The sequence below is a fragment of the Hippoglossus stenolepis genome, chromosome 15 (genome assembly GCF_022539355.2).
Source record: "Hippoglossus stenolepis isolate QCI-W04-F060 chromosome 15, HSTE1.2, whole genome shotgun sequence".
NCBI lineage: Eukaryota > Metazoa > Chordata > Actinopteri > Pleuronectiformes > Pleuronectidae > Hippoglossus > Hippoglossus stenolepis.
In genome coordinates, this window is record NC_061497.1 from 11,627,005 (window position 1) to 11,653,180 (window position 26,176).

At 42.9% G+C, this 26,176-nt stretch overlaps 2 protein-coding genes across 3 annotated transcripts; one reads left to right on the forward strand and one right to left on the reverse strand.

Moving 5' to 3' along the window:
* Positions 1 to 857: 857 nt before the first annotated feature.
* Positions 858 to 5,452, forward strand: si:ch211-244c8.4 (flocculation protein FLO11). Its single transcript, XM_035178181.2, has one exon. It carries the CDS (start codon positions 1,074 to 1,076, stop codon positions 4,476 to 4,478), a length of 3,405 nt encoding a protein of 1,134 aa, XP_035034072.2. The 5' UTR covers positions 858 to 1,073; the 3' UTR covers positions 4,479 to 5,452.
* A 3,149-nt stretch (positions 5,453 to 8,601) lies between these two features.
* phldb2a (pleckstrin homology-like domain, family B, member 2a) lies at positions 8,602 to 25,726 on the reverse strand. 2 transcript variants are annotated; one of them, XM_035178180.2, is made up of 17 exons: positions 25,576 to 25,726; positions 23,256 to 23,376; positions 21,169 to 22,133; positions 20,714 to 21,046; positions 18,066 to 18,200; positions 17,690 to 17,827; positions 16,454 to 16,600; positions 15,529 to 15,639; positions 15,362 to 15,451; positions 15,066 to 15,203; positions 14,477 to 14,576; positions 12,581 to 12,776; positions 12,077 to 12,167; positions 11,821 to 11,967; positions 11,516 to 11,735; positions 11,347 to 11,432; positions 8,602 to 11,130 (listed from the first exon to the last, which is right to left on the reverse strand). In XM_035178180.2, exons 2-17 carry the CDS (start codon positions 23,308 to 23,310, stop codon positions 10,990 to 10,992), a joined length of 3,093 nt encoding a protein of 1,030 aa, XP_035034071.1. In that variant the 5' UTR covers positions 23,311 to 23,376; positions 25,576 to 25,726; the 3' UTR covers positions 8,602 to 10,989. The 2 variants fall into 2 exon arrangements, with proteins under 2 accessions (XP_035034071.1, XP_035034070.1); XM_035178179.2 differs by lacking the exon at positions 25,576 to 25,726 and adding an exon at positions 22,769 to 22,876.
* Between the last annotated feature and the right edge of the window lie 450 nt (positions 25,727 to 26,176).

Here is a 26,176-nt window from a genome sequence, read left to right on the forward strand (position 1 = left end):
CTTGATTAAAGGATTCATTTGAAATTCGAGGCCCCATTAAACAAAATTTAATTTCACAAAAGCTCATATGATCATTAACACATCCCATTACTGGCTGTAGGATCATGAGAGGACTCATCAAAACTGCTATACTTCCCATTCCCTTCTACTCTTCAAAGTGAAATCTACTGATCCATTTACTGTTATGTAATCGTACCTCAATGGCTTCATTGTCTTCAGGACCGGTGTTGACTCTGCTAAGATGTTCAAAAGGTCACAGCCTCCAACAACATCTTGATTTTATTATAGAAACACCAGCATTTCCCATCACAGGAAGCATTGTAGTTTTTTGAACATTTTCTCTGATTTGCATTTAAAAAGTAAGACACTGATAGTAACCTGACAGATTGAAAGAGGAAGATGAAGATGTAGGTTAACACGCTAGTGACACTTTATGATAATAACTATTTATAGAACTATAGGTTTATGTTTTTTGAACAGCCTGGCACGGGTTATTGTAGGTTGAGGTGACAAAGTCAATGTGAAAATAATACTATTTGGAAAAAAATCTAATCTGTTCCACTAACAGATTAATATGCTGCATATAGACACACACTGCATTAATCTGGATGAGATGTTTATATAAAGCCAGATCATTTGGAATTCAAAATTTGGCCATATTAATGGAGTATTTGTCTTTGCTGTTTATGTAAACAGAGTCATCAGACACAGAGGAGGGAAGAGAGAGAGAGGCAGAGAAAGCTGCGTTCAGGGTGGGTTGATGACAGCCCCTGGCTCTGCATTGCTGACGAAAGCTGCTTAGCTCCTCAGTTGCTATGGCAACCGGGGAGAGCAGCCAGACCAAAAAAAACGAGGCAAAGGGGAGGGGCTTTCAAGGGAGAAATAGAGGAGAAAGGGCTGGATGGGAAAGATAGACAGAGAGAGGGATACAGACAACCGATAAAGAAACACACGAGCAGCGGAGATTAAGTGAGGCTACGGACGAAGGAAATAAATGCCCTCTTCACTGGCTGGGGAATAAAAACCGCAGCTAGTGACTGGAGAATACAGAGAGGGGGGGAGGCAGAGAGAAGATGGATGTACAAACGGAAAACATGGACCCCCCGCCTGGTGAATCCCAGCCGAGTGGAAAAATCAGAAAAGGATTCAAGCTGTTTGGCAAACGCAAGCCAGGTAACATATTTTCTATTCGAAGTAAAGGGGATGGAAACAACAAGTCACCTGTTAACAGGAGCAAAACCATAGATGGATTATCAGACACCGCTGCACCAGATATGGAGCCAGAGTCAGACAAGGAAAAAAGACAGGAGGTGAGTCAAGGAGAGAGGGAGCAAGCAGCAGAAGAGGAGCCGCTTGGTGAAGATGGCGTTCAGGCTGCAGCAGCTGCTCGCGCCTCCATTTCTTCGGCGAGCTCGGCCAAGTCCCTCAGCTTTCTGTCGTTACTGAGGGGTGGCCGGAGAGGAATGGGGGACCGGCGGGTCCAAACTGTGTCCCAGCCGGTGGGTCGGCAACGTCGTGGGCTGAAGGGTCTGTTTGGCACTGTTAAGTTCCGCTCAAAAGATAAAGAGGAAAAGGAGGATGCCCCTCCGAGTCCACTTCTCATGTCGTCCCGGGCCAACAGCGTGGAAATCATCAAGGAGGACCTCACCCTCACCCCCGAGTTCCAGCCTCGATCTCTGGACAGCCCCGAGAGCGAGAGCTCTGAGCCCATCACGAGGGGGACAACACCGGACAGGGAAGTCCTGTCCCCGTCAGAGACCATTACCCCCCAGGTGACAGCAGGGAATCTGAATAGAACTGAAGAACTTCTCCCTCAACCACCCCTGGTACCCGGTGATAACAGCCTGAGCTCCTTGCTGGCAGACATCTCCTCTCTCCTGACCTTTGACTCTATCTCAGGGGGTGGTGACTTCATGGCTGATGTGGAGGCAGAGTGGGGGAAAGCCAGCAATGCCATCGGTGCAGCGGTGAGTGAAGTCACGCCATCATCTGCATCTTTCTTCTCCAAACCCACCATCTCTTCTCCGCTGACTTCTACCTCGGTCAGCACAGCTGCGACGGTAAAACCCTGTTTCCCCACAACAGCATCCAGCCAATACTTTAGTCCTCTGACAAAGACAGCTCCATCCTCCTCACCCATTGCCAAGCCGAGCACAATCATCACAACATTGACCAAATCTTCCACTTTGACAACTCCCTCAGTCAAACTGAGCTCGGATTCTACTGCTGCCTCCAGCGTAACGATTAAATCAACTCCTACACCCACCGCAACAGAACTTTCAAAGACTCCTGTCACGTTTACAAGTCTTTCAGGTCCATTGATGTCTTCCTCTTCAATAACAATTAAATCCACACAGAGCTCCACCACTGCTACAACCACAGCTCCTGTGAGCACCCCAGCTACTGTAGTCAAAGCTCCCTCAGCTAGTCCAAACCTTACCTCGACGGCTAGCAAATTGGCTTCAGAACTTGCAGCAACGTCTGCAACTGATTCAGTAAGTAAACCCACTCATGTAGCAACTCCACCTCTTGTATCGGCTAAACCTCCACCAGTAAAGCATAGCCCTCCCACCCCTGTTGCTTTCACCCAACCTCCACCTGCTAAATTAGATTCAGCTAGGAGTCTGAATTGGCAAACTTCTACTTCCTACAAACCTTCCCTTCTAAGTTCCTCTGCAGGGGAAGCTAAAGCCCCAGTAACAGTATCAGCAACCTGTACTGTTACAACCAAACCCTCCTTTCCTCCACCAGTTATCCCCTCCAAGATAACAACGGTTCCTACGTCAACTACAACCTCAGGCTTAGTATCTATGGCCATTTCTAAGCCTACAATCACCTCCAGCCCAATGGACCTAACTAAGACCCCTCCCTCCCTTGTTACTGTTCCAGATTATTGTCCTCCTTCTGTCCCGAGTTTTATAACTAAATCTCAACCTAGCCCTGCATCTGTCCCAACTCCATCATCAAATTCTTTAGATAACATTCCTCCCACATCTAAACCCACTCCTGCACCGCTCTCTCTAGATAATATGCCCCCTGCTCCCAAACTAACTCCAGCCCCTTCCACTCATGCTGTTGTTTGCACAGCATCCCCAACACCTCCTGTTCTGGCTCAGAGCTCGAAAGCTCCTCCTGCACCTGCTCAAATCCCGATTTCTATGTCTAAAGAGCTCCCTGCTCCTGCTCAGATCCCAATTACTGTATCAAAAGACCCTCCTGCTCAAATCCCAGTTTCTGTATCAAAAGACCCTCCTGCTCAGATCCCAATTACTGTATCAAAAGACCCTCCTGCTGAGATCCCAATTACTGTATCAAAAGACTCTCCTGCTCAGATCCCAATTACTGTTTCAAAATACCCTCCTGCTCAGATCCCAGTTTCTGTATCTAAAGACCCTCCTGCTCAGATCCCAGTTTCTGTATTTAAAGACCATCCTGCTCAGATCCCAGTTTCTGTATCTAAAGACCCTCCTGCTCAGATCCCAGTTTCTGTATCTAAAGACCCTCCTGCTCAGATCCCAGTTTCTGTATCTAAAGACCCTCCTGCTCAGATCCCAGTTTCTGTATCCAAAGACCCTCCTGCTCAGATCCCAGTTTCTGTATCTAAAGACCCTCCCACTCAGATACATGTTTCTGTATCTAGAGACCTTCCTTTGCCTGCTCAGATCCCTGTATCTGTATCTAGAGACCCTCCTTTGCCTGCTCAGATCCCTGTATCTGTATCTAGAGACCCTCCTTTGCCTGCTCAGATCCCTATTTCTATATCTAAAGACCCTCCTTTGCCTGCTCAGACCTTTCAACCGAAAGCCTTTCCTGCTCCTTCCCCTGCCCCTTACCCTGTTAGTCCTCTTCCCTCTGGCCCTGCACCTTGGCTGAGTGAAGCCCCAAGCTCTGCTAAAATGACAGGAAGTGGACAGGTATCAGCAGATTGCCAACTGGTTAATCCAAGTAGCACAGGTATCCTGGGGGCCCAGACCAGGCCATCCAAAACAAAAGAACTGCCTAGTGAGTCACGAACAAACCTCCAAGACCTCTCCAGAGAAAAGAAGAGCCCACAAGTGAAGGCATCAGGGCTTAGCAAAATACCTGTAGTTGGAGGGGGCAGAGCAGGCAAGCTACCTGTGCGGGAAAGCCAACATTTTGATGATGAAGCAAGCAGAGACCCACCTACTCCAGAATATGAGAGACCCCATTTCGACTCACATGATGCAGCGAGAAGCAAAGATAAAATCAGCGATATTGAGGCGAATGTTCCCGCTTTAAAACACACCCTGGAGGAGAATCAGCCGCCTCCCCAGCCAAAAGTTCCTACCAGTGTACAACGTGACTCAAAGATCCCTGTGAAGCATGGTGCAACTGCCTCCCAAATCCCTCAAGCTAAAGAACCCCCTCGTTCCAAGATACCCACGTCCAAGGTTCCTGTCCGCAGGGTTGGCAATAAACCTGCAGCTGCAGGAGGCAGCACCCAGACAAGAAGATAAACAATGGACTGAACCAACCAAGGACACCGATTACGGCTTTGACTGCAATGTTTTTCCATTCAAACTATATGACCACCCTTTTTTAAATTTAATTTTTCTATACTGTAATTCTTGGCTTGCCATCTCTTGGCTTCACAACACCACACGCAACAGTAACATAATCAAGGAAGCTGACAGCAATCAAGCACAAAACATCTCCACAGGGAGCTCAGGCAACAAGCCTGGCTCATTGGTTCTGAGCCAAATGGACATGCACTCAGGAAAGGTTCAGGGTTACACCTGGACACGCAGCAGCATCGGCAAATAAGGATAAGCAAGATAAAAGATCTTGTGGGAACAGTCACACACACATAACATGGGCGAGTGCCTTTCTATGGGTGCTTTTCCTACAGACTCTCAGAATTTGTCCAGTCTTTTCTACAGTACTTTTAACTTTTGTTACTCCCACTTTTTGTAGGAACTGTCAAATGTTTTTTGTCTTTTCTTTCCAGCAAGTCTCTTTGATAACAACCAGACCCTTTAGCTTTTATTTATGTCAGGGGAAGAACAGCAGGAGCTCTATAAATAAATGCAGCGACCAAATTTACATTCCACACCTATCCCTGGATGTTATGTAGCAGAAAACGTGCCATTCTTTTTTGCACAAGATGTTGAAATGTACAGCGCTTTTGTGTCAGCCTGCTGATATGTAACTTGGATCAGATCTCACTGTGAACTATGGGAGGGACTGTGGTTGGAGGGAGGAGAGGCGGAAATAACTCCTTCCAGTAAAACGGACAGGAGCCATTATGAATGGCACTGCTGAAAGAGACAGAGAGGATGCTGGGATGAGATCTCCAGCTCGTAAACTGACACATCCATATCCTTATCCAGCTTATACTATAAGATGAGAACAATATCTGTGTGTATAGTCTCATCTATGTTGTTCTGTTTCCTATTTAATCAATAAAACAATATGAGTACTTCGCAAGATATGATCTGTTTAAGTTGTGAATTATATCCTGTATTTTATAATGTGCATGTTCGCAGACAGATAAGAGATGTGATAGAAAACAATTTACTGGCTCTGGTTTGAGTAGGAAGTTACAACAGTTTATATTTCCGCAGACAAATTCCCAGTGAGGCTCAGCATCTTACTACAGCCTGGGCTCAGAGTGCCCTCATAGGAACATCACTACAGCATCATGCGCACTCCAAGCTCACTGACCTGAATAGAGAGCACATGAATGTCAGCAGAGCGCGGCCAATCAGCTGCGAGGGAAAACGCTTAACATGCATACCTTATTATCAGGAAAATGGTCAGGGAATGTGTGTCATTGCTATTCTTAGTGTGAAACGCACCCATTGCACGTGATGAATAATTCCCCTCGGACTGAGTGGATCGTTTGATTTGGACAATTAGAACAAGCTCGATAACATTGCAGACAGAATGTGAACCATAGAGACTGTCGATGATGTTGCAAAAAGACAAAACAAGTAGAACAAATTTAAAAAGCAACACTAATAGCTACTAGTGGGGAGCTGATAACCTCAGATTAAGGACAGGAAGATGGTCTCAGTCATGGGGTTAGAAGAGTCTGGGAAGAAGTGAAGGACAAAAGGTGATTTTTATTCTCTTTACAAAAAAAAAAGAAGCATCGTGGAGGTGACACATAAAGACCTCTGTATACTTCAGGAAGCCAGAGGCTGTGTGCTGAGAAGAGAAGCCCATAATTTACCAGAGAAAAACACGAGGATTTGACCACATCAGGTGCTGATAAAGACTACAGAGGGCCAAACCATCTCCCTTAGAAAAGAACAGTTTGACCCTGAGGCTCCGACAACAGCAACACATGGTTGCCTTTTGGTAACACCTGTGATTCGGGGTGAAAAAGTGGCCTAAAGAGCATAAAGATTTATAATCACGCCTGTTAGGGCAGAGATCAGGCTGCTTACGGGGGCTCGCATTGTGTGATAAATTACATTATGCCGTGGTTACAGGAAATATCGCTACGAATGATTCCTGCAGTTTTAAAAAGGGAAATGAAACAAGCACATTCAGTGAATGCTGCCTTTTGTCTACGTTCACATTCACATGATTTTCCCAGCAATGTGGCTTTCATGCTTTTAAGTGATAGTGACAACAGCCTTAAGTGAAGTCTAACCAGGGAACATGTGGGATTAAACTTCAGAGTTATATTGCATAAGCAGTCTCAGTCTGTTTAGAGGTTGTTTGTGTGTTTCCCTGCAAACACAGTGGCTCTGTCTCGAAGACGAGGCCACTCGCCCCAAAACATAGTTACACTTTATGGTTTTCACAGCACCCACTGAGGCCACCCCAGTTTTCTGTGATCTGTACGTGTTTATGTCTGCTTCAGCCTCTGGAGAGACGACGTGCCTCTTTAGAACCTAATTTAGCATGCTTCATTCTAGTGTTTCCATGCCAACCCCACTAGGTCAACCAATCAAAGGCTGCCAGTTTGTGGAGGAGGAGTTTAGGAGCATGAGTGCCCTAATGAGCACAAGCACGATATACATGCTAATAAGACATCCAGTCATTAGTTCACACACAGTTTTAAAGTGAATTACTGAGTTGCAACATTTTCATGTATCATCATTATACTTCACTGTAATTATGAGGCATATTTAGCATGTTATTATATTTGTATAAACTATATTTTGTTTAAATATTTGTATTTGCATTGACCAGAATTGTATTGAAGCAAATGTTTTCAAGCTCTGTACAAACACAAGTTTTTGAGGCACTCCATTTTCATCTACTTTATACTTCTTTACCAAATTACATTTAAAATGAGGAATATTGTTCTTTTAACTACTGAACAATACAAATGTACATGTGCAGCAGAAACAATAAGACGGTTTTGTTTATTTATGAGTTGCTTGACAGAAAACTAACTGAGCTTTTCTGTTCTTGATGACCACTCAAAGCGCTTTAAAGTAAAGTTTTTGTCATTCACCCATTCATACATACATTCATATTTATACAGTGCCTCTATGTGCAGCACTTTCTCTATAAAAGTGGCACAGCTGTCAGGTGCAATTAAGGGTTCAGTATCTTGCCGAAGGGCAGAACGGGGAAGACTGGGATCCAACCGCCTATCTTCTGGTTAGAGGATGACCCGCTCTGTCCCCTGAGCCACAGCCGCCTGAACTCAACCCGAACTAATAACTTAACAGATCCAGGTCATTTTTCATGTGGAAACATTTCATCTTCTCAAATATGACAAATTGTTGTTGCTGCAATTATCTCAGGCTACATTTCATAGAGAACAGGTGACTTATTGCTCAGAGAATAATTCACGGATCTTGATGAAAAACAATCAGGCATGTTTGGGGGCCTGATTTTAATGAGGGTGTGAAATTTGGTGCAGATCCAAATAAAATCCAGACCTAGTGAATTCAAACGTGGATTCGTAAGAGGAACCTTTAGGCCTCGACGGAGGTATTCGCTCTACTGGTTGTAAATGTTTTTTCTACATGATAAAGTATTTTAGAACATGTTCCTGATTTAAATGTACATGCAGTGCTGGACTTTATTGGATCATTTCTGCAGTGGCAATAATATTATTATTACTGTTGATCCAATCGTTTTATCAGAAGACATCCATCTAACACAGTTACAGACAGATATGAGGGCTAAAAAGAGATAATGTGCTCTAAAAGCCCTAAAATGTGGAAAACTGATTTACACCTCGTGATTCTTTTTAAATAAGGCCTCACCCACAGTCGATAGCATCACATTCAAAGAGAATATTGTTTTGCGTTTCTGCGAGATTGCAGATTGTGTTTAGATATACTGAGAGCAGGTCCCAGTATTGACTCTTACAAACTACATCAATAGGTTTCATGAAATAGTCCAGTTATACTGCACGACAGGGGCACTGTGTCGTCCACTGTAATAAGGCCATGGATCCCTGTGGTGACAACAGTGCAGATAATGGTTCCCAATATCACTGTAACACACTATTCTGACATGTTGACATTTAAAGGTGCATTTTTTGTGCTACAGTGAGAATTGAGCTCACTTATCCCTCACTGTTTAACCCTATTAGGTTCTTACAGCCACGTGAAACATAATGTTCACATTCAAAATACCAAACAAGTGACCATGACATCTCAGAGATACAATTCATAATCCAAATGATTTATTCATGACACAGGTCGAGTATAAAAACCAGTAGCACAGTGTCAAAAATCATAACTGTTCATATACAAAATATAAAACATTAAATGTTCCCAAACAAAATATTTAAATGTGAGTCATTGGTTTTAAGGCTTGTGTGTCATACGCTGGATGACAGTTTGGGGGTGCGATGTTTACCCGGGGGACACGCGTGTTCACAGAGACGCTTCCGGCAGAGGCAGCGACTCATCTGCAACACAGTGGGCTCAGCAGCCTGACGTGCACTCTGCAGGACGGAGTAAACCGACACTGAGGCTGCACGAGAGGAGCAGCGAGCCCTGACGTCTGTGAACCAAAAGCTGGTCACTCTGGTGATCCCCTCAGTTTCACATTCAGTCACACTGTTGCAAATCACAACAAAAATACAGGTCAAATGTATGGATTCTAAATAAAAAATTTGAAAAATATAATTTCATATTTGACCCAGGTTTTGCTTTCAGAAAGCAAATCTCCCACTTGATTTTCTGTACATTGTGCTAATAAATGCACATATCTGATGTATAAACGTTAGAAAATATGGATGACTGAGGCTCTATTTTCTCAGTAACTGCTCATTTATTTAGGTGTGGACCAACCAGCCTGAGCATTACGTCATCCCAGTGCAACCACTCTGCACAGAGGACCTCTGCTGGTGAAAAACATGGTGAATGAAATGTAAAACACATGCTGGTGATGCAGTACATTCAGCATCACTGCTGCGCAACATGGCCTCATTTTATTTAGACCATTCTGCTACACTGCAGACAGAGGGAGCTAGTTGCATGGTTTTAAATATTTAACAGTACCATTGTCATGTGGGAAAACGCTCTACTGAGTAGAACATTTGCCAGCATTTAATAAAAAAGCATAATTATAAAATGTAAAAAAGTGCCCAAACGCTCGCTGGAATCAAAGTGATGCATAGACGTGTATCTATCTAGTCTTTAGGTATTGCTAATGGCAAACATTCAGCTCTGCTTTAAAGAGACAGACAAGACCAGCTTATGTTTGCAGTCCGGCAGCAGCATTCAAAATGCTTGAGTTTAAAATATGAAATAATACCCTCAGTAATTACATTTGAATATTAGTCACAATATAGAAATAAAAAAATCTGAGTTAATATGAAAATGTGCATTCTTGCAGCCATAAACACAGAGGGGGTGATATCCTATCTGGGAGAAGGAAGATGTGATGTTACAACAGAGTATTAGGACCATACTGAAGAAATATAATTCCAAGAACAATATTTTAATATAACAGGAAGGAAGATGTAATATAAGTAGAATTAAAGTCGTTATATAGTTAGAAAAACGACCCACTGCCAATCTTTGATAACCAATCTTACTGTTTCCTGAGAAACTAAGAAATGTCTCTGAATATCCTGCAGATGCAACCAACGATAACCTTCGAGTAAACCAACACCAAACATTTCCTCCTCCAAAAAAGAGGCAATTTCCTCCAGGCTCGTGTGGTCAGAATAAGTCCTGATACTTATGCTAATGTGGAGCTGATGAGCCAAAAGATTTGATATTTTGTTATCAAATGTACAACTTAACTGCTCCACATTCCTCATGGAAACGCAGGCGACAGGCTGATCTTCTGATATTCCCCCTCTAACGTGACACGCAGCCTAAAATTATGACTTTATTCTAAAAATCTCAAGATTTGTTTCCCTTGAAGTGGCCCTAATACTCCGTCGTATGATGCTAACACTGATTTTCAAAGAAATTAATTTCAGTCTGATTTAGATATAGAAATACTGAGAAGGTAAAGTCCAACAGGGAATAGAAAGAAAAGAAAAGGAAGTTGAATAAACAGAGTTGGACCTGCAACATGAACTTTGGTTTGAACAATTATGGAATAAGCAAAATCGTAGAAGGCTACAGTTTCTCGAAAGCTGTTTTACAGACGTGCATCTGTTACTGAGAAGCAGCATCAGTGTGCAACGCAGTTTGAAGGAGAAGCAGATGTTGAGTTTACGACCTTTTAAAAGTTTCCCTGATAAAGATTTGATTAGAAAAAAAAGCTAAAGAGACGTGCAGAGACGTTGTGTAAGGACGGAGAAAGATAGAAAAAGATTTAGTGCTGCCTCAGCCACTCACGGTACATAAACAAATAAAAAAAATAACTACGTAGCTTAATTATGAAACCTGTATAACAACTCTTTTTCATTTGTTACATATGATTACATTATAAAGTGTGCATCTGAGCATGAGTCGTAAACAGAGGTTCCTCTTTGGTCCGTGTTTCCTGTGACGTTGACGTGAGCAGAGACCCGAGCCTCTTCTCGTGTGACACAATGTTTACCAAAGAAATTAAGCGGCGCGGACCCTGATCTGTTGGTATCGGTTACACCATGAAATGCATGTGTCCTTCAGCACCTGTAACAATAACATCCATCCAGATACGCATGGCCTCGGGGGACGGAGCCACCATGTAGTACACCCGATCGTGGGTCTTCACACTGAACGTCAGCGAGGGGTTGGGGCTCTTGGGTGTGGACGTGAATGTCAGTTTGAGGAAAAGAATAAGTGAAATGATGGAGAGTAAAGGGGAGAGGGACGAGGTGACGTATGTGGGGGTGGGAGAAAAGCAGAAGACACGCAGACGTCAACGGTTTTCAAGGAAAATTGGTGCATGTGTGGACGATGCCACATGTTTAAAAAAATCTGACATGCACACACACATGCACATAAACTGACTTACCTTGTGTGCATTCTTTAAATGGTCGTAGTACACCTCTTCTATGGCTTGGAAGTAAATGACACCTTTCATCTTGGTCTCATGTTTGTCTGCAGCGGAGAATATAAACACAGTTTATATGGGATCAAAGAATCCAGGCTTAACTACGTGGTTGAAAGGAGGAGATGCTCACCTGCATAGTAGGTGAGTGTCCTGCGATTCTGGTCGAAGACAAACCAGCGTTTCTTCCAGGTCTTTATCTTGCCGCCCATTTTGACCAAGAAGCCTCGACAGGTTTTATCAGTGATGGCCAGATGGAAGCAGGCGTCTGGGCTGTGTCCCGCTGCCTCGATGTGGCCGTGAAGATCAAAGTCGTCTTTCCGCACAGGGAGGTAGCGCGTCAGCAGCCGGGACTGTGGGAACAAGCAGTGAAATCAGATAACACATGTAAACATTGTGCACTATGAAAACCATCGGATCTGAATGTCTTCTGAATACCTGTGATCGTTGTTTCTCTCTGTACTTCACTTCTCTCTCCACAAGTTTCTGTCTCCTGTTCGTCTCCTCCTGCAGTCGCTTCTCCAGATCCTCCCTCCTTCGTCGCTCCTCATCCAGAGCCTGTCGGCGCATCTCCATCTCTCGCTCCTGCACATGCCACATAAGAGTTAATTACATCCATATTTAAACAAACATCCACATCTACATAAATAAATATATCTATATACAGGAAGTTTGGGTTATTTTGACAGATTACCCGATGCTCGAGGAGTCTCAGCTTCTCAGACTGGGCCTCTCGCAGCAAACGCTCCATCTCCTCAATCTTGGCCATGTTGTTGGTGCTCGCACTGACAGGAAATGGAAAATACAAATTGTATAGTATATCATAAGCTAAAAAAATGTACAGTGGGTGTCAAAAATCATTGTAATAAACAAGTAAAAAAATGAGACCATGCAAATAAACTAAATTGATACCAGAATGTGGCACTAGGTGGAGCGCGACCCCCAAGGCCCAACAGTTCCCTTTAATTCAATCAATCTGCACGAAATTGCACCAATCCGGGTTTCCCCTATCCCTTCCACCAAGTTTCCTGCTAATCCATCAATTAGTTTTCTTATAATCTTGCTAACTAAACTTCTCTTGCTCCTTTAGACTGACTTCTTTTGTGAAAGTACAACTCCTCTTCATCGGATTCACACAATTTTGCTTTCGTCCACATAAAATGTCCTCTGTGCGTCACTGTGGTCCGTCGCCTCTAACCTGGAGATGTTGTCCGGGGAGCAGGCAGAGAAGCTGGTCTCCATGCTGTCGGAGCTGTCCACGCTGACTGTATCAGAGGCCTGGCCGTGGTCAGGGTAAGAGAAGGAGTCCAGGAACACGCTGGGCTCACACATCATCCTGCTGCAAAAATCATTTCTCTTCTGTCTGTCTTCATTCATGTGCGCATGGCTGTTGCCTGCTGACAGAAGAAAAATATCACTGCCACAAAGTGGAAATGCCCTCAGCTAGCATGACCTGTGTATTAAATCACAGCAACAGAGCTGCGGTTCATTAACTAGCTGGCCAAGCGAGATGACGTCTTTCATTTTAATTTCATTATTATGATCAGTCTGCAGGAACTAGGGCAAGTAAAAGTGATGCAGCAAGCTGAATAAAGACAAAGACATTTTATTTGAATCAACATGATGTAAACAGAGCAGGTTACAGAAAGACAGAATTTAAGTAGTTTCTCAATTTTAACTGTGTTATTAAAACTTTTCCATTCAAATTAAAAAAGCAAAATAAAAAATAAATAAACCAAGGCACCCTTGATGTGGAAGACTAAAAAACAGGCCTTAATGTGGAAGACTAAAAAACCTTTTCTTCACCCCAATGAAGACCAGTGTGCTGCAACATAAAGGTGCAAGGAGGTTGGTTTTCATGTCTGTTGGTTTGTCCATAAGGAAGATTACACAAAAACAAATGAACAAACTTCCATGAAAAGTTAAGGATGCGGTATGGGTAAGATAAGAACCCATAAAATGTTGGTGCGGATCCGGATCAGGGGGCACATTGAGAACTTTTTAAAAAACTTTCTTTAACATAGTGAGTTAGGGTGTTTTTCTACAAGTTCACAGATTTCCCAGGAAAAAAATCATGGATCTTGATAAAAAACAAAAAAAACAAGGCATATTTAGGGAACTGATATTTATGAGTGTTTTGAAATTTGGGGCAGCTTGATTGAATTTAAGAGGCCTTAGCGGAGGTATTAGCTGTTCTCAGAGACATTCTGCTCTTTGCCATGTATTAGCCACACTAATAGGCTATTTAACTTTTCCACATCACGAGTGCCTGGTTTTAATTATATTTTGCATCAGAAGTATCCCCCTGCCCCAGAGAGCACCCTGTGGGATGTTTTACACATATTTTTCTCAAACACAGTATTTATCAAAATGCTTTTCTTGGCTGATCACTTGTGATCAGATTATTTTTTGAAGACTTAAAACGGATCAAACCTTTCAAAAGAAAAATAGGATAATAATTACTATATTTATTATTTCAAAGAAAAGATGTTTTGCACAAGTTACCTTTTTGGAGCAAGCGTTGCAAACAAGCAATGTGTTTCAAAATCAAAAGTTCCTATCTTGTTTAAATTGCAGAACTTCTGTTAAAGGTTCAGTGTGTAAGATTTAGGTGAAAGGGATCTATAGGCAGAAACTGAATATAAAATTATTCTGGTGATGTTGTACAAATTGTTGTTGTCTTTACCCCAGAATGGGCCCTTTATATTTAAATACTTTATATTTACATCTGGAGCGGGTACTCTCTACAAAGGCTGCCATGTTTTTTATAGTAGCCCAAATTTGGACAAACTAAACCAGTTTTTATGACAACTGAAGGCTACCACAGGTTCTCTCTTATCTTTGGAAGGGGAAGGTGAGGTGAGGGGTATTCAGCTGAAACATCCAACTTCACCACTAGATTCACACTGAACCTTTAACACAAACATTTAGTCCATGATGCTGTATAAGATTCAGACTAAACGCATCTTACTTTGTGCTGTGCCCCAGATTAATGCATCACCACAGTATTTCCTGTGATACATGCATATAGCCTGAGGCTTGAAGCTGGTCACGCTGTAAAGATTTGATTCGACAGTCTGGTGCTCTGACTCACTCTTGGGCAGGCGGCGAGTGATCAGGTCCCGGGTGGAGAAGGTGAAGCCTGGAGAGATCACGCTGCTGCAGCTGGAGCTCTGGGCCAGAGGCAGGTGAACCTGGAGGAGGACCACATGGCGGTCAGAAGCAGGCTCTGCAACAATCACACAACTCCAAACTTCTCTCAAAGTACGTTATGACATGAGCTGGATGGGTGTTTACAAGACTAACTGAGGAGAGTTTGGGTGGATCATCCTCTGGGGACACAACCTTCAAATGTTTCTGGATGCAAATAATGAGGACCATGAAATCCCCTCTTCTCATGTCCAGGATCGCAATGAGCGCTGTTACTTTAAAACGTTTTTTAATCTTTATAAATTTAAAAAAGGTTTTATTAAAATATCCAAAGATCCAGCTTTAAAACATGTGTCATTCTTAGTGTAAGGCCTCTGACATAGTATTACAGTGTAGGCTTTTAATAAGACAAAAATACGAATAGATTTTTTAATTGTTAAAAGATGAATCACATTTTAAAAAAGCTACAGAATCTAATGTTTAACTTCTGCTCGCATTACTTTTGAAAAAAATAAAATAAAAAAAGCAATAACCTTGGGAGGAAGTGTGCGTCCCAGGGATCGGCCGTAAGGCGTGGGGAGCTGCTGGCTCCTCTTGTGAGGGAGGCTGTCACTCGGGTGGGAAGAGTTTCCACTGCTGCTTCTCCTCCTTTCCTTCAGAGACTGCAAGTGCTGCAGCGATCACAAAATAAAAGCAACAGGATTTCTCCTCAGAGACATTCAAACTTTGATAATCCCCTCTGCGAGGAACTTCATTTACAGAGAAAGAGGAGAGGAGCTCTCTGCTGGTGGATATATGAAGTGTTATTGTAACTGTAACTGACTCCTACCTCTTTGATGGCGACTGGGACGTTCGTGAAGCTCTGCCCCTCAGACAACTCTGCATACTTTCCTTCCAAAGACACCAGTTTGTCTCTCTCCTGCAGACGTCGGGATATGGTCTTTAGATGATTGTTATTGAATATTGATCGTTTCAGCAGGCAAAGACTTTTCTTACCTTCTGCAGCATGACGAGCAAATTGTTTTTCTCTCTCTGGAAGTTCTCTCTCTCTTGCTGAGCCTGTAAGGTGATCTGTGACGACTGTTTCTTCAGGGTCATGAGCCGCTCCTTTGAAAAGAAAACACGGTAAAACAATCAAGCTACCCTCACAAAGTACAGTATGTTATGCAGAGGTGTTTTATTTTGAGGCACCAGCAGCAGGACTCAGTAAATTCTCATATTGTGACATGAAAATTCAGCTCTGATGAGATTTTACTTTTCCAAAAACTACATTGTCTTTACAAAGAATCATAAAGTCTTCACCATTTCTGCCCTGTGGTATTATCCTCCATCGAGAGGTCAACGAACTCTTTAGGCCTTTGCTATTTGGTATTGTATCCTCATCTTTGCTGTTTTTTGGTTTCTGATAATTATTTCAAGCTTTGTGCTGTAAATCTCACAAATTTGCAGCTTAACAACAAACACAATATAATAATTGAAAAAAAGTCTTGATTATCACATTTTTTTAAGGATTTATAGTGTGTTTGTGCTTGTTTTTATTGATTGTGACTTTAGGTAACCTGCATCATCCTCACTTTCCCTTCCGACTTGTGCTCAAACAAAAACTAAAATTATTTTATACAACATTAACATTAATATTCAAATAAATAGCAACTGTTTACACATAAAATTCAGTTTTCTTACCCTGGTGTCAGTGACCATTTACCGAAGAGTCAATAATTAGATTAAAGATCTACAGTCAAACTACAAAGTATCTATTTTTCCAAATTGGGTTTGGGGACTTTTTTCTAGTATATTAAAAGTTGCACTTGTGGCTTATAAGTGGACGTTTTAGAGCGAAGCAGCGTCAGCATTAACTGCACTTGCATGAACAACATGCAACATGCAACATCCTACAAACACTAAACCTCACTCCATATACCTTGCGTGTGTACGTAAGACGCTGACACTCGGCGATCTCTCGCAGCAGCTCTTGGCTACGATTCTCTTTTTCCTCGCCTTGATTGATTTCACTCTCCAGCTTCTGAAACTCCAGATCCTCAAAACTTTTTGTCTGCTCCTTAGCTTCCTGAGAATTGCCACAGACACACACACAGTACATCAAATACAAAGTAAAAGTACATAATTAGATGATCATATTCTGTTTAAAATTTACATGTGGAACTAACTTACTCTAAATACGGCAATCGATTAATGTAAAATAGTGTTTTTATGATTTAATGCAGATACATGCAGGATTTAAACATTTGACCATCTGCTATCAAACTAGATTATTTATTATGGACAATGTTATAAGTGTTAAACTTATTACACTTTTTAAAATGTGAGTTATGTGAGGTGTCAGGAGATTTCAGGTTTTCCAAATTGGAGTCAGATGTGCTGATATATATATATATATATATATATATATATTTTAAACACGGTAATTATTTGGGCCCCTTCCCAAATGTGGGTCTGAGAGACACGAGGGCTGAAACAGAAGCTGTTAGTGAGAAGAATGACACATGAGACGAGAAGTAACGGGATCCGGGATTACAACAAGGTCAGGGAGGGTGATAGAGGTGCAAAAAGAAACACATCAGAAAGAAGAGGAAAAAACATGCAGGTGAGAAAAACAGAACAGAGCTGTTTTTGTAAGTCTTGAATATATCTGTCTTGTATCTTGTAGTTGAAAGCCAGTTTCATTTAAAGTTCTACCACAGTAATTCCACAACACTAACCATGTAGGTGTTCATTCACATAACTATTGAACTCAAATATTTTTAAAACATTATACAACTACATTGTATATGGAAAGGCATGTATTTCTAACAAAAACTCAAAAGCAAAGTGATTGCTTAATATTATGGTATGTGAATACTGGTGAATATATTATCTTGGAGTGAGGTCATGGTGTAAAAGTAAAAATGCATGATGATCATTTTAATTTGGCATGTTGTGGGGTCTGGAATGGGGGCCCAAGGCTGGGGGTTGTGGTGCGCCTGTCCCACAGCTAGAAACCCTACACTTTCGTCATGTTCACGATATTCTCCTTACTCACCCCTGCTGAATTCCTAATGAAGGACAAACTAGTGAAGGGGTGAGGACATCTCAGAGTGTTCACCTCGTCCCGTTTTATCCGTGGCTTGTACTTTTTGACCATTTCACAAATTCTTACCTGTGACTTCTCACTGTGGTTCGTCTTCTCAGCACTATGGATCTTTGCCTTCAGCTGGTCCAGAAGCTCTTTTTCCCTCCGAAGCTGACACATCTCCGACTCCTGTTCCCCTTCCAGCAGAGCACACTCCACCTCCATCTGCAGGAAACATCAGCATCTGGATTCATTTCATTCTGAGCATTTAGTGCATTTCTGATGTCTGCCTCCATCAGTAACTCCACAGTGAATATAAGCTGCTCTTAAGCTTTTACTTTCATTAACTTCAGTGCTAAACTCTCAATAAATCATCAGTTCATCTCACCATAGATTTGAACAAACACTGTGTTTTCGGCTGTCCAGATGTTAGGTGTGTTTATGACTGTTGGGTGATGTTTACCTCTCGGACAGACTCCTCCATCTGGTTGTCCAGGTCCTTGATCTTCTGCTCCAGCTCCTCTATGTTGTTCAGAACCTGAATCCTCTCTTCCTCTATTTGCGTCACTTCCTGTTTCAGCTGCACACTCTCCAGGGCCTGCAGCGACATCAGGCATGCATATAAACACTTGGCTCTTCAGGAGACTGCAGATTTTGTGATATACACTAAATAAAAATGCAGAAATCCCTTTTGCAAATTTGGCAGAGGCGTCTTTTGTTGATTTTATGTTCAAAATGTATAGTTTTTATTGCATGAAAATGAACTTTTTTACCTTCTCTAAACTACTGTATGTTGTTAAAATAATTTGCCAGCCAGTAGGATCAGTTTTTCTTGAATGAGACGACAGCTGCTGCTGTTCCGTCTCATCAGAAGCTGGATCCCTGACAACAGGATTCTTTTCTACTTGCTGTAATGGAAATCTCTATCATTGCACTCCAGTCACTGCCAGTCGTGCCACAGCACTCCCACGTTTTGCAGCATCTTCCAGCGTCCCTCATTCATTCATACTCATCCATATGCATACCTAATAGAGCCTGTATATCCGGTAATGGTCCTTAAAAAACCCAAGAGGATTTTTCAGAGGCTCATGTGGTCGGCAGGTCCAGGATTTATAGTTTCCCAGACTCTCTTTCTTCCTGTGCACACGGCTCTGAGGAATGCAAGAGATGCATGGAGTGTTTTTTGGAGCCTGTAAACCTCTGTCACAACTGCCACACTGCAGAAAGGAGGGTCTCAAAAAGGATCTAATTTTCATAAACTCCAAGAGTGTTTGTCAAAAATCTTTCACATAAAGACTGGTTGGAATCCTGTGTCGAAACATTACTACATTTTCATTTCCACGAGGTCTTGCATCCATTTACCTCAGACTAAAGTTCTACACATCTGGAAAAACACATCTTTGCCCTGCATATACACTTTTACCCACACAGACACGGACACACTCCCGCACACAGACGTGCATGTGCGCACACACATGCGCACACTAATTCTCCGTGGGATAAAGTCATTTCCTGCCCCCTAAAAGAGTCTGGATGGCTGAGTGCTGAAACAAAATGAGGACTTCTTCATTAAAACCAGACACACCATTAGGTTGTTACTGCTCTAGCGGGGGAAAAGAAGATAACGGCACTAGGACTCAGACAGCGGAGGAGGCGGCCTGGTTGGAAGCTGGAGTCACAGTATTCAATACAGTTTTGGTATATTTATGTTTGTAAACGAAACATGTTCATTCATTTCTCTGGGGATGAAAAAAGCTGAGGTCAAATCCTTGTAACGTCAAAGCTGTGAGGAGGTCTTGTGAAACTGATTTCCCCCGTTTGCGTGTCTGAACAATCCACATAAACAGGAAATATACTAATTGCAAACATCACACACTTGACAGAGCATCAAAAAAGAACCTGTGATTGTGAATAATCTACCACATTTGTGTGTTCGCGTGATGAGAAACACGGAGGAAGGCAAACCGCATGCCATAGACGTGCAGTCATTATGACTCAGAACTGCAGAAGAGCTACATGCAACACATGTTTCCACTTTACATCACAACAAAACCAGTTTAAAAGACAAAATTCGTCATTGGGCGAGGGAGGATTCTTTTTCAATTTGATCTTTTGAAACACATTCAATAATCTAACCCTGCACAGTTACACATTAGGTCGTCCTAAAAAAATCTCCGCTAGAATGTAAAATCGAGTTCTGTGGAGAGGAAGATGCAAATGGAAAGAATTTACCCTGGTATATAGGTAAACAAACAAAGATAAACAAGCGATCAGCAGTCTGATAAACTGCATTCCAGAGCAGGGGTGTGACCCCTCAGTCCTCAACACATCCGGGTCCTCTCTTCATTCAATGTGACACTGACTGAGCGGAGTCACAGAAAGGAAGTCAGGGAAGGTACGGAAGAGAAGAACATGTGGTGGAAAGAGAGCAGATCTTTAAACAGCTCAGGCCCGGTAATGCGACCTGATCACTTTGCAAAACTTAAATGTGAAAGAAACGGCTGACGGTGACAAAACCACCGTCAATAGGCCTGTTTTCACAGATCTCCTTTATATATCACCACAGGAATAAATAATAGAATTAATAATGGCTTCAGTTTCAGGGTCCTGTCTTGAACTTTTCTAAAAACTATATGTGGTTTTTCTGATATGGGTTTCAATTTTTTGTGACTTGAAGTTACTGATTCATAATTCAAAGCTATTTAATCAAAATGGACTTGACTTAATTTTTCATTCATACAATGACCCATTTATAACAAAAAAAAAATTCTACATTTTTGGTCGAGCTAAATGTTAGAGTCCCCCATTCTTTATAATTTTTCTTTATTAATTTATAATATATTCATATCTGGCCCAATGTTTACCAGGACCATAGACTGTAAATAAAGATGGAGGACATGACAGCTCCCCAGAGGTGATGCCAAATCATTTTGATCGCCCCCTAGTGGCTGGCTCAGGTCTATATCACGATTGACAGTTAAAACTGACTCAGGATTGGTTAAGCATGTGTATTTTCCCATGTCTGGGACATTTAAGCTTCATTTTTGTACGACAGGAGGAAGTGGGGAACGCGTTGGCCATCTTTCTATACAGTCAATGATGAAGACTTACTTTGACTCTATGGTTGGTGGAGGGTGAAGGGGCACTGCTGTTCAGACTGACGGCCGGTGAGTGGGATCTGGCGTCTCTGTAGCCGCTCTGCTGACGCTGGGTAACCTGCTGCTCATCAGAGAACTGGAAATCTCTGGTTTTGGCCCCAAAGCAGCTGTCGGGAGCCGTGCTGCCGGGAGAGTCCGAGAAAACCGACTCATCATCCGACACCTGCAGCTTCTCCAACTCCTTGTTGATCTTCTGCAGGTCAGACACGGATGAACCTGCTGGCTCTCTCTCCACATGACCCATATCAGTGCACAGGTTCAAAATGGTCTCTAGACGCTGGCATTCCTGCAGAGAAGAGATTCATAATTAGATATTTTGCTTATTTTACTTTCAAACAAGGTGTTTGAAAAAATAGGCTGTTAAAGTAGGAAAAAAGGTGTACAGACCGTGATCAAAAAGAAACTCACCAATCTCTGCACCTTCTGCTCCCTGAGGCGCTCATCTCTCTGGTGCTGGTGGTAATCTCTAAGCTCCTCTTTGCCGTTCAAAGAGCTGATGCTGCCCACCCTCTGTCCTGGACCCAGCCCGCCCTTCCCAAAGGACAACCTCCTCTCTCCAAAGCTCAGATCTAAACCTGTGCCATCGATCTCTACACCCAGAGAGCTCAGAGAGGCCAGACTGGCCCTCCTGGGAGTGCTGGGCATGCTGGCTGGGACAGTCACATCCGGTGGCTGCTCCAGGGAGGAGAGACTGCGTCGAGCCCCTGCTGAGCCCACTCCTCTGTGGGAACCCACTGAGTGGCGTGATGGAAGTGACAGAGCTGGGGGATCTGCACTGTGAAGCCGTGGCAGAGACCGACTGTGCATCCCAAGGCTGTTGAGGGAGCCGGTGGAGTATTTCCTCTGCCGGGATTCTCCTCCAGCCTTTCCCTGAGAATAGGGCCTGCGGCCCATGCGAGGGCTGGACGGCATGCTGGCTGCTCCACTTTTGACCCTGGGAGAACGAAGTAGGGGGTCCCCATAAGAGGAGTGAAGAGAGCTTCCTTCTGTTGCATTAGAGAGGAGCAGGCTGTCTTGTGACTGGTGGCGAGGGTGGGAATGACGGACGAAGCCATTAGAGCTCAGCTGGCGATCGCCCTGACGAGGTGATGGAGGCACGCTGCTGCTGCTCATGTAGGAGAAGTTTCTAGAGGCAGACGGAGGGCGCTCGGTATTACTGAGGATGGAAAGTGTCCTTGTGGATTGGGGTCCCTCAGGTGAGGGCACGCTGAGGTACTTGCGGCTGCACTCGGCTGCTCTCAGACTGGCCTCCAGAGCACTTTTCCTGCGCTGCAGCGTCTCCATCAGTTCCTGTAGCTCTGCCTTAGAACGAGAGCCCCTCAGCAACGTCCCTCCCACGGAGCCGTTACTGCTGTGCTCAATCTTCACACAGTCTGTAGACATGAGAAAGTTTGACACAGCATGACATCCAGTCTGTTTTTGGACTATATAATACATCCAGATTTAATGTAACTTCTCTAATAAGCAGCAGCTCAGCCAAGCAGAAGTGCTAACATACTTGTGCTGAGTAAGGGGGGGGGGGGAAACCAGAGAAGAATGTACGCTCATACAGTTCTGAGCCCAATACAAACACAGGCTCAATCAGTGGTTAAGCTTCTTCTAAAAATGGAAGAATGCTCGTCGACCAAGACAGCCCAGAATGCATCATAGGCTCGACTGTGAGAGAAAGCCAGAGGACATCCATATATCTTGCCCTGAGTCATGGGTGGCTGAACACCTGAACAAATGTAAATACAGGGGTCATGGGATAATACAGAATGTGACCTCCTTTGTCGTATAAACCTCCATCACTAATTTGGGTTTTATGAATTTATTCTGGGCCAGAGCTAAATGTATAAATGTCAATTTTAGACTATAAACTTCAGATCTCGAATGACATTTCTTCTGATGAAAACTGTCTAGACACAAATAACTCTAGTGTGACTGCTCTACAGTTAAAGCTAAACTTCTCAGCATTCGAAAGATACAGAACAGAAACTTGTTCTAAGAGGCAAATTTGCAGACTTACAAGTCTTGAAAGAAGGACAGCTGAAGAAAGAGCTGTTATCCAGATGAACCTGCTTCATAGAGCACCGAACTAATCCAGGCTTTCATGATGTGAGCCAGCTAAAGTTATCTTGTTTATCGCCATTCAGTCGAACACAGGTTGAGGATAGATTTGAATTAAAGCCAAAGGGACATGAAATCAAATGTTAGATGTGGAATAACATCAGTAATTGCAGATTTTATTGTGACATTCACAATTAAAGTTATCCTGGGAATTCAGTGCAAATATTGAAAAAAGCACAGTCTCCCAATGTTTAAGACAGTAAAAAACACAGAGGTTGAATGGGTTCTTCTCTGACTCATACCACATCTTTCCAAATCGTTTTGTGGAAATCGGACCAGTTGTTTTTGTGTAATCTTGCTTACAAACATGCAAACAAACGAACGGTCAGGGGTGAAAACATAACCTCCTTGACAGATGTAGCAACATCAACAAAAAGCGTTCTTACCCGAGCCGTAGCCCAGCGTGGCGACTGCGCTCCTCTGAGGGAGCATGCTGTTCATCCCACTGACCTCCTCTGATTCACTCTGAAGAAGCAGGATTCAGCTGGGACCTGTGAGCTTAGTTCTCTGAGAAGGAGAAAGGGGAGAGAATCTGTTTAAATACTGTGTGTAATAATGAGTTTTACTCCTACCTACCCTGCACTAGTATTCCTGCAAACTCATCTTCCAATCTAGGAATAAAAGTTGTGACGAGGACATCACAGGAAGTTGAATCCATGCCTTGTGGTCCCTCGGCTTATCCTTCCAACTCTCTGCACAACAATGCCTCAATTCAAGCAGATATTTCAGATGTGCATATTTAAGTGCAAATGAAAAAAAAAAAAAAACTTTCCAAAAGACTGAGTAGGAAAACAGATCCAGAGGAAGGTTTTTAACGTCTGGCTCAGTGTTACCAATAAAAACGGAGTCTGTAAAGCAGAACGTTTAGTCCTGAAATCCTGACCAGTCCTCCAAAGTATCCCTCAGAGACCCAGACTCCCAGAGGCAGCAGCTACAGTTAGAGGCTGAGGACCTGAGATGTCGTGCACCTCATGCAAGAATTATGCTTTTACAATCATAAGTGAACAGTACAATACCAAATTATTTTAGCAGGGTACAGTTTTTGCAGTTTAAGTTGCGTCATTTTATATTAAATATAATTTTTTTGCTGTTTAACGACAAAGGAAGCAGTTTTAAGAAATCATTTTGGACATCGGAAAGATAATAAATAAAATGACTTGTTATATACTATATGAAATAAATAGCACTTTTCCCAGTGAAGATGTTGAGCAGCCAGCATAATAAAAAAATATAGTAGGAAAAGAGAGGAAGGCTAAAAGGAATAAATACATCAAATAAAACAAAGAATAACATCTTCGGGTCACCACACCTGAGGATATAACAGAAAAAACGTACTGAGTGATGGTGTGATTAGTTCCAGTGATACAATAGATGGATTTTAAAAGTCAGATGTTACAGTTTACTGAATCCACAGAGAGCACACACACACACACCACGGAGAGACAGAGAGAGAGACGGCTGATCCAAGATTTTCTGCTGCTGCTGTCTGGAGATAGAGAGGGCCTACAGGAAGTAGGGTATCCTTTTACACAGTCACACAATCAATCAGCATGAGTTCATTCTCCAGACCTGCTGGAAAAAAAGGGGCAGGGGGAAACCCCCGGCTCATGTCAGGAGTATCACCCAGACTACAGAGCAGCAGGGTCGTGTGGATTATAAACACACAGGGAGATGTAAACTGTTTGAGGAACGGCCGCTGATGATTGGGCTTTCATCTAATGTGTGGTAAGGCTGTGTGGATAAATATTTTGAACATTGCATAAGGCCTAAGTGTATTTCCGTGAAAAGAAAAAAATCTGAATCACAGATGTACTTACTCCATGAATCATTTGGTCTATAAAATGCCAGCACATAGGGAAAAAGTCCCGTCCCAAGTAAAGACCCCAAGGTTAATAGTTAACTGTCTGTTTTTAAATAGTGCTTTTCTAGTTTTGATGACCACTCAAAGGGCTTTACAGTGCAGTTTTGCCTTTCACCCTTTTACACACATTCATACAGTGCATCTATGTGTGCACACACACTGCTGGCATAGCCATCGGGGGAAATTTGGGGGTTCAGTATCTTGCCAAAGGACACTTAGGGATGTGGGATGAGGCAGACCAGGATCGAACCACCGACCTCCTGGTCAGTGGACGATACACACTTCCTCCTGAGCCACAGTGGCAGGTGAGGTCACAATACACAAAAATACATAAAAACAAAGAAATGCAGCATATGCTCTTATTTCAGTAATTTAAATGACTATAATCCTTGTACAACTTCTACAAGATTCAACAACTCATACACATTCTCAACATCACCAACATGCACACAGGGCTGTAATCAGCAGTTTGAGAGACTTGCTGATGACCACTGTTGGCTGTCATCCACTTACTTTAGTGGCTGGGGATTCCAGAAATGTTAAGTCAGTGCAAATAAACACCATGTGGGAAAAATCTGCACACTTTAGTTTCTGAGAAGAACCACAATGACAGATAAATAAATCACTCTCTTGTGAAACAAGTTGACACACTTACACAATTGCCTGAGAATGCGACGAACAATGTTCTTCGCCTAAACTTCCCTGCTGCGGGTTAAGACTGACACAGTGGTGGAAGTCACAAGAACTGTAGACATGTGCATTATCCCAGAGCATCACTGTCTGGATCCAAGGAAATTCAGGAAGAGAATGAAATCAACTTCAGTGTTAAGATAAAAGCGACTCACCTTTGATTTAGTGTCTCGGTCACATAGTTGTTCCAGAGGTTTGTGGCATCTGTGTGTTGCTGAGGCTGAAGTCCGCTCCTCCTCTATGAAGAAACTGACTGCAGAGTAAAGTCTTCCCATGACAAAGGCTCAGGCAGCAGGAGACCCTCACCCCGCCCCCCTGCTCCTCAGACTGTCCTCCTCCTCCCTAAGAGAGAGAGAGAGAGAGAGAGAGCGAGAGAGAGAGAGAGAGAGACTGCTGCCCCTCTCTGGTTGAGTAGACAACTGCTGTTATGTAATGGAGCAAAAAGAGCAAAGAAATCAAGAAGGTAGAGATGAAGGAGAAGCATTACCAGCTTGTGTGTGTGTGTGTGTGTGTGTGTGTGTGTGTGTGTGTGTGTGTGTGTGTGTGTGTGTGTGTTCTTCAGATCTCCTCTTTGTGAGGACAATTTTGGGCTGAGAACTTACGGAGGGAGGAAGTTTTGGTCGGTTCTCACTTTCTGACCCACTTTCAAAAGGCTGTTTGAGAGAGTCCTAGATATAACTAGAAGGTTTGTGTTCCTGTGTGTGTTTGTGTTTGTGTAATCAATTCTAGCTCCAAAGATCTGTTTTCCCTCTGCGG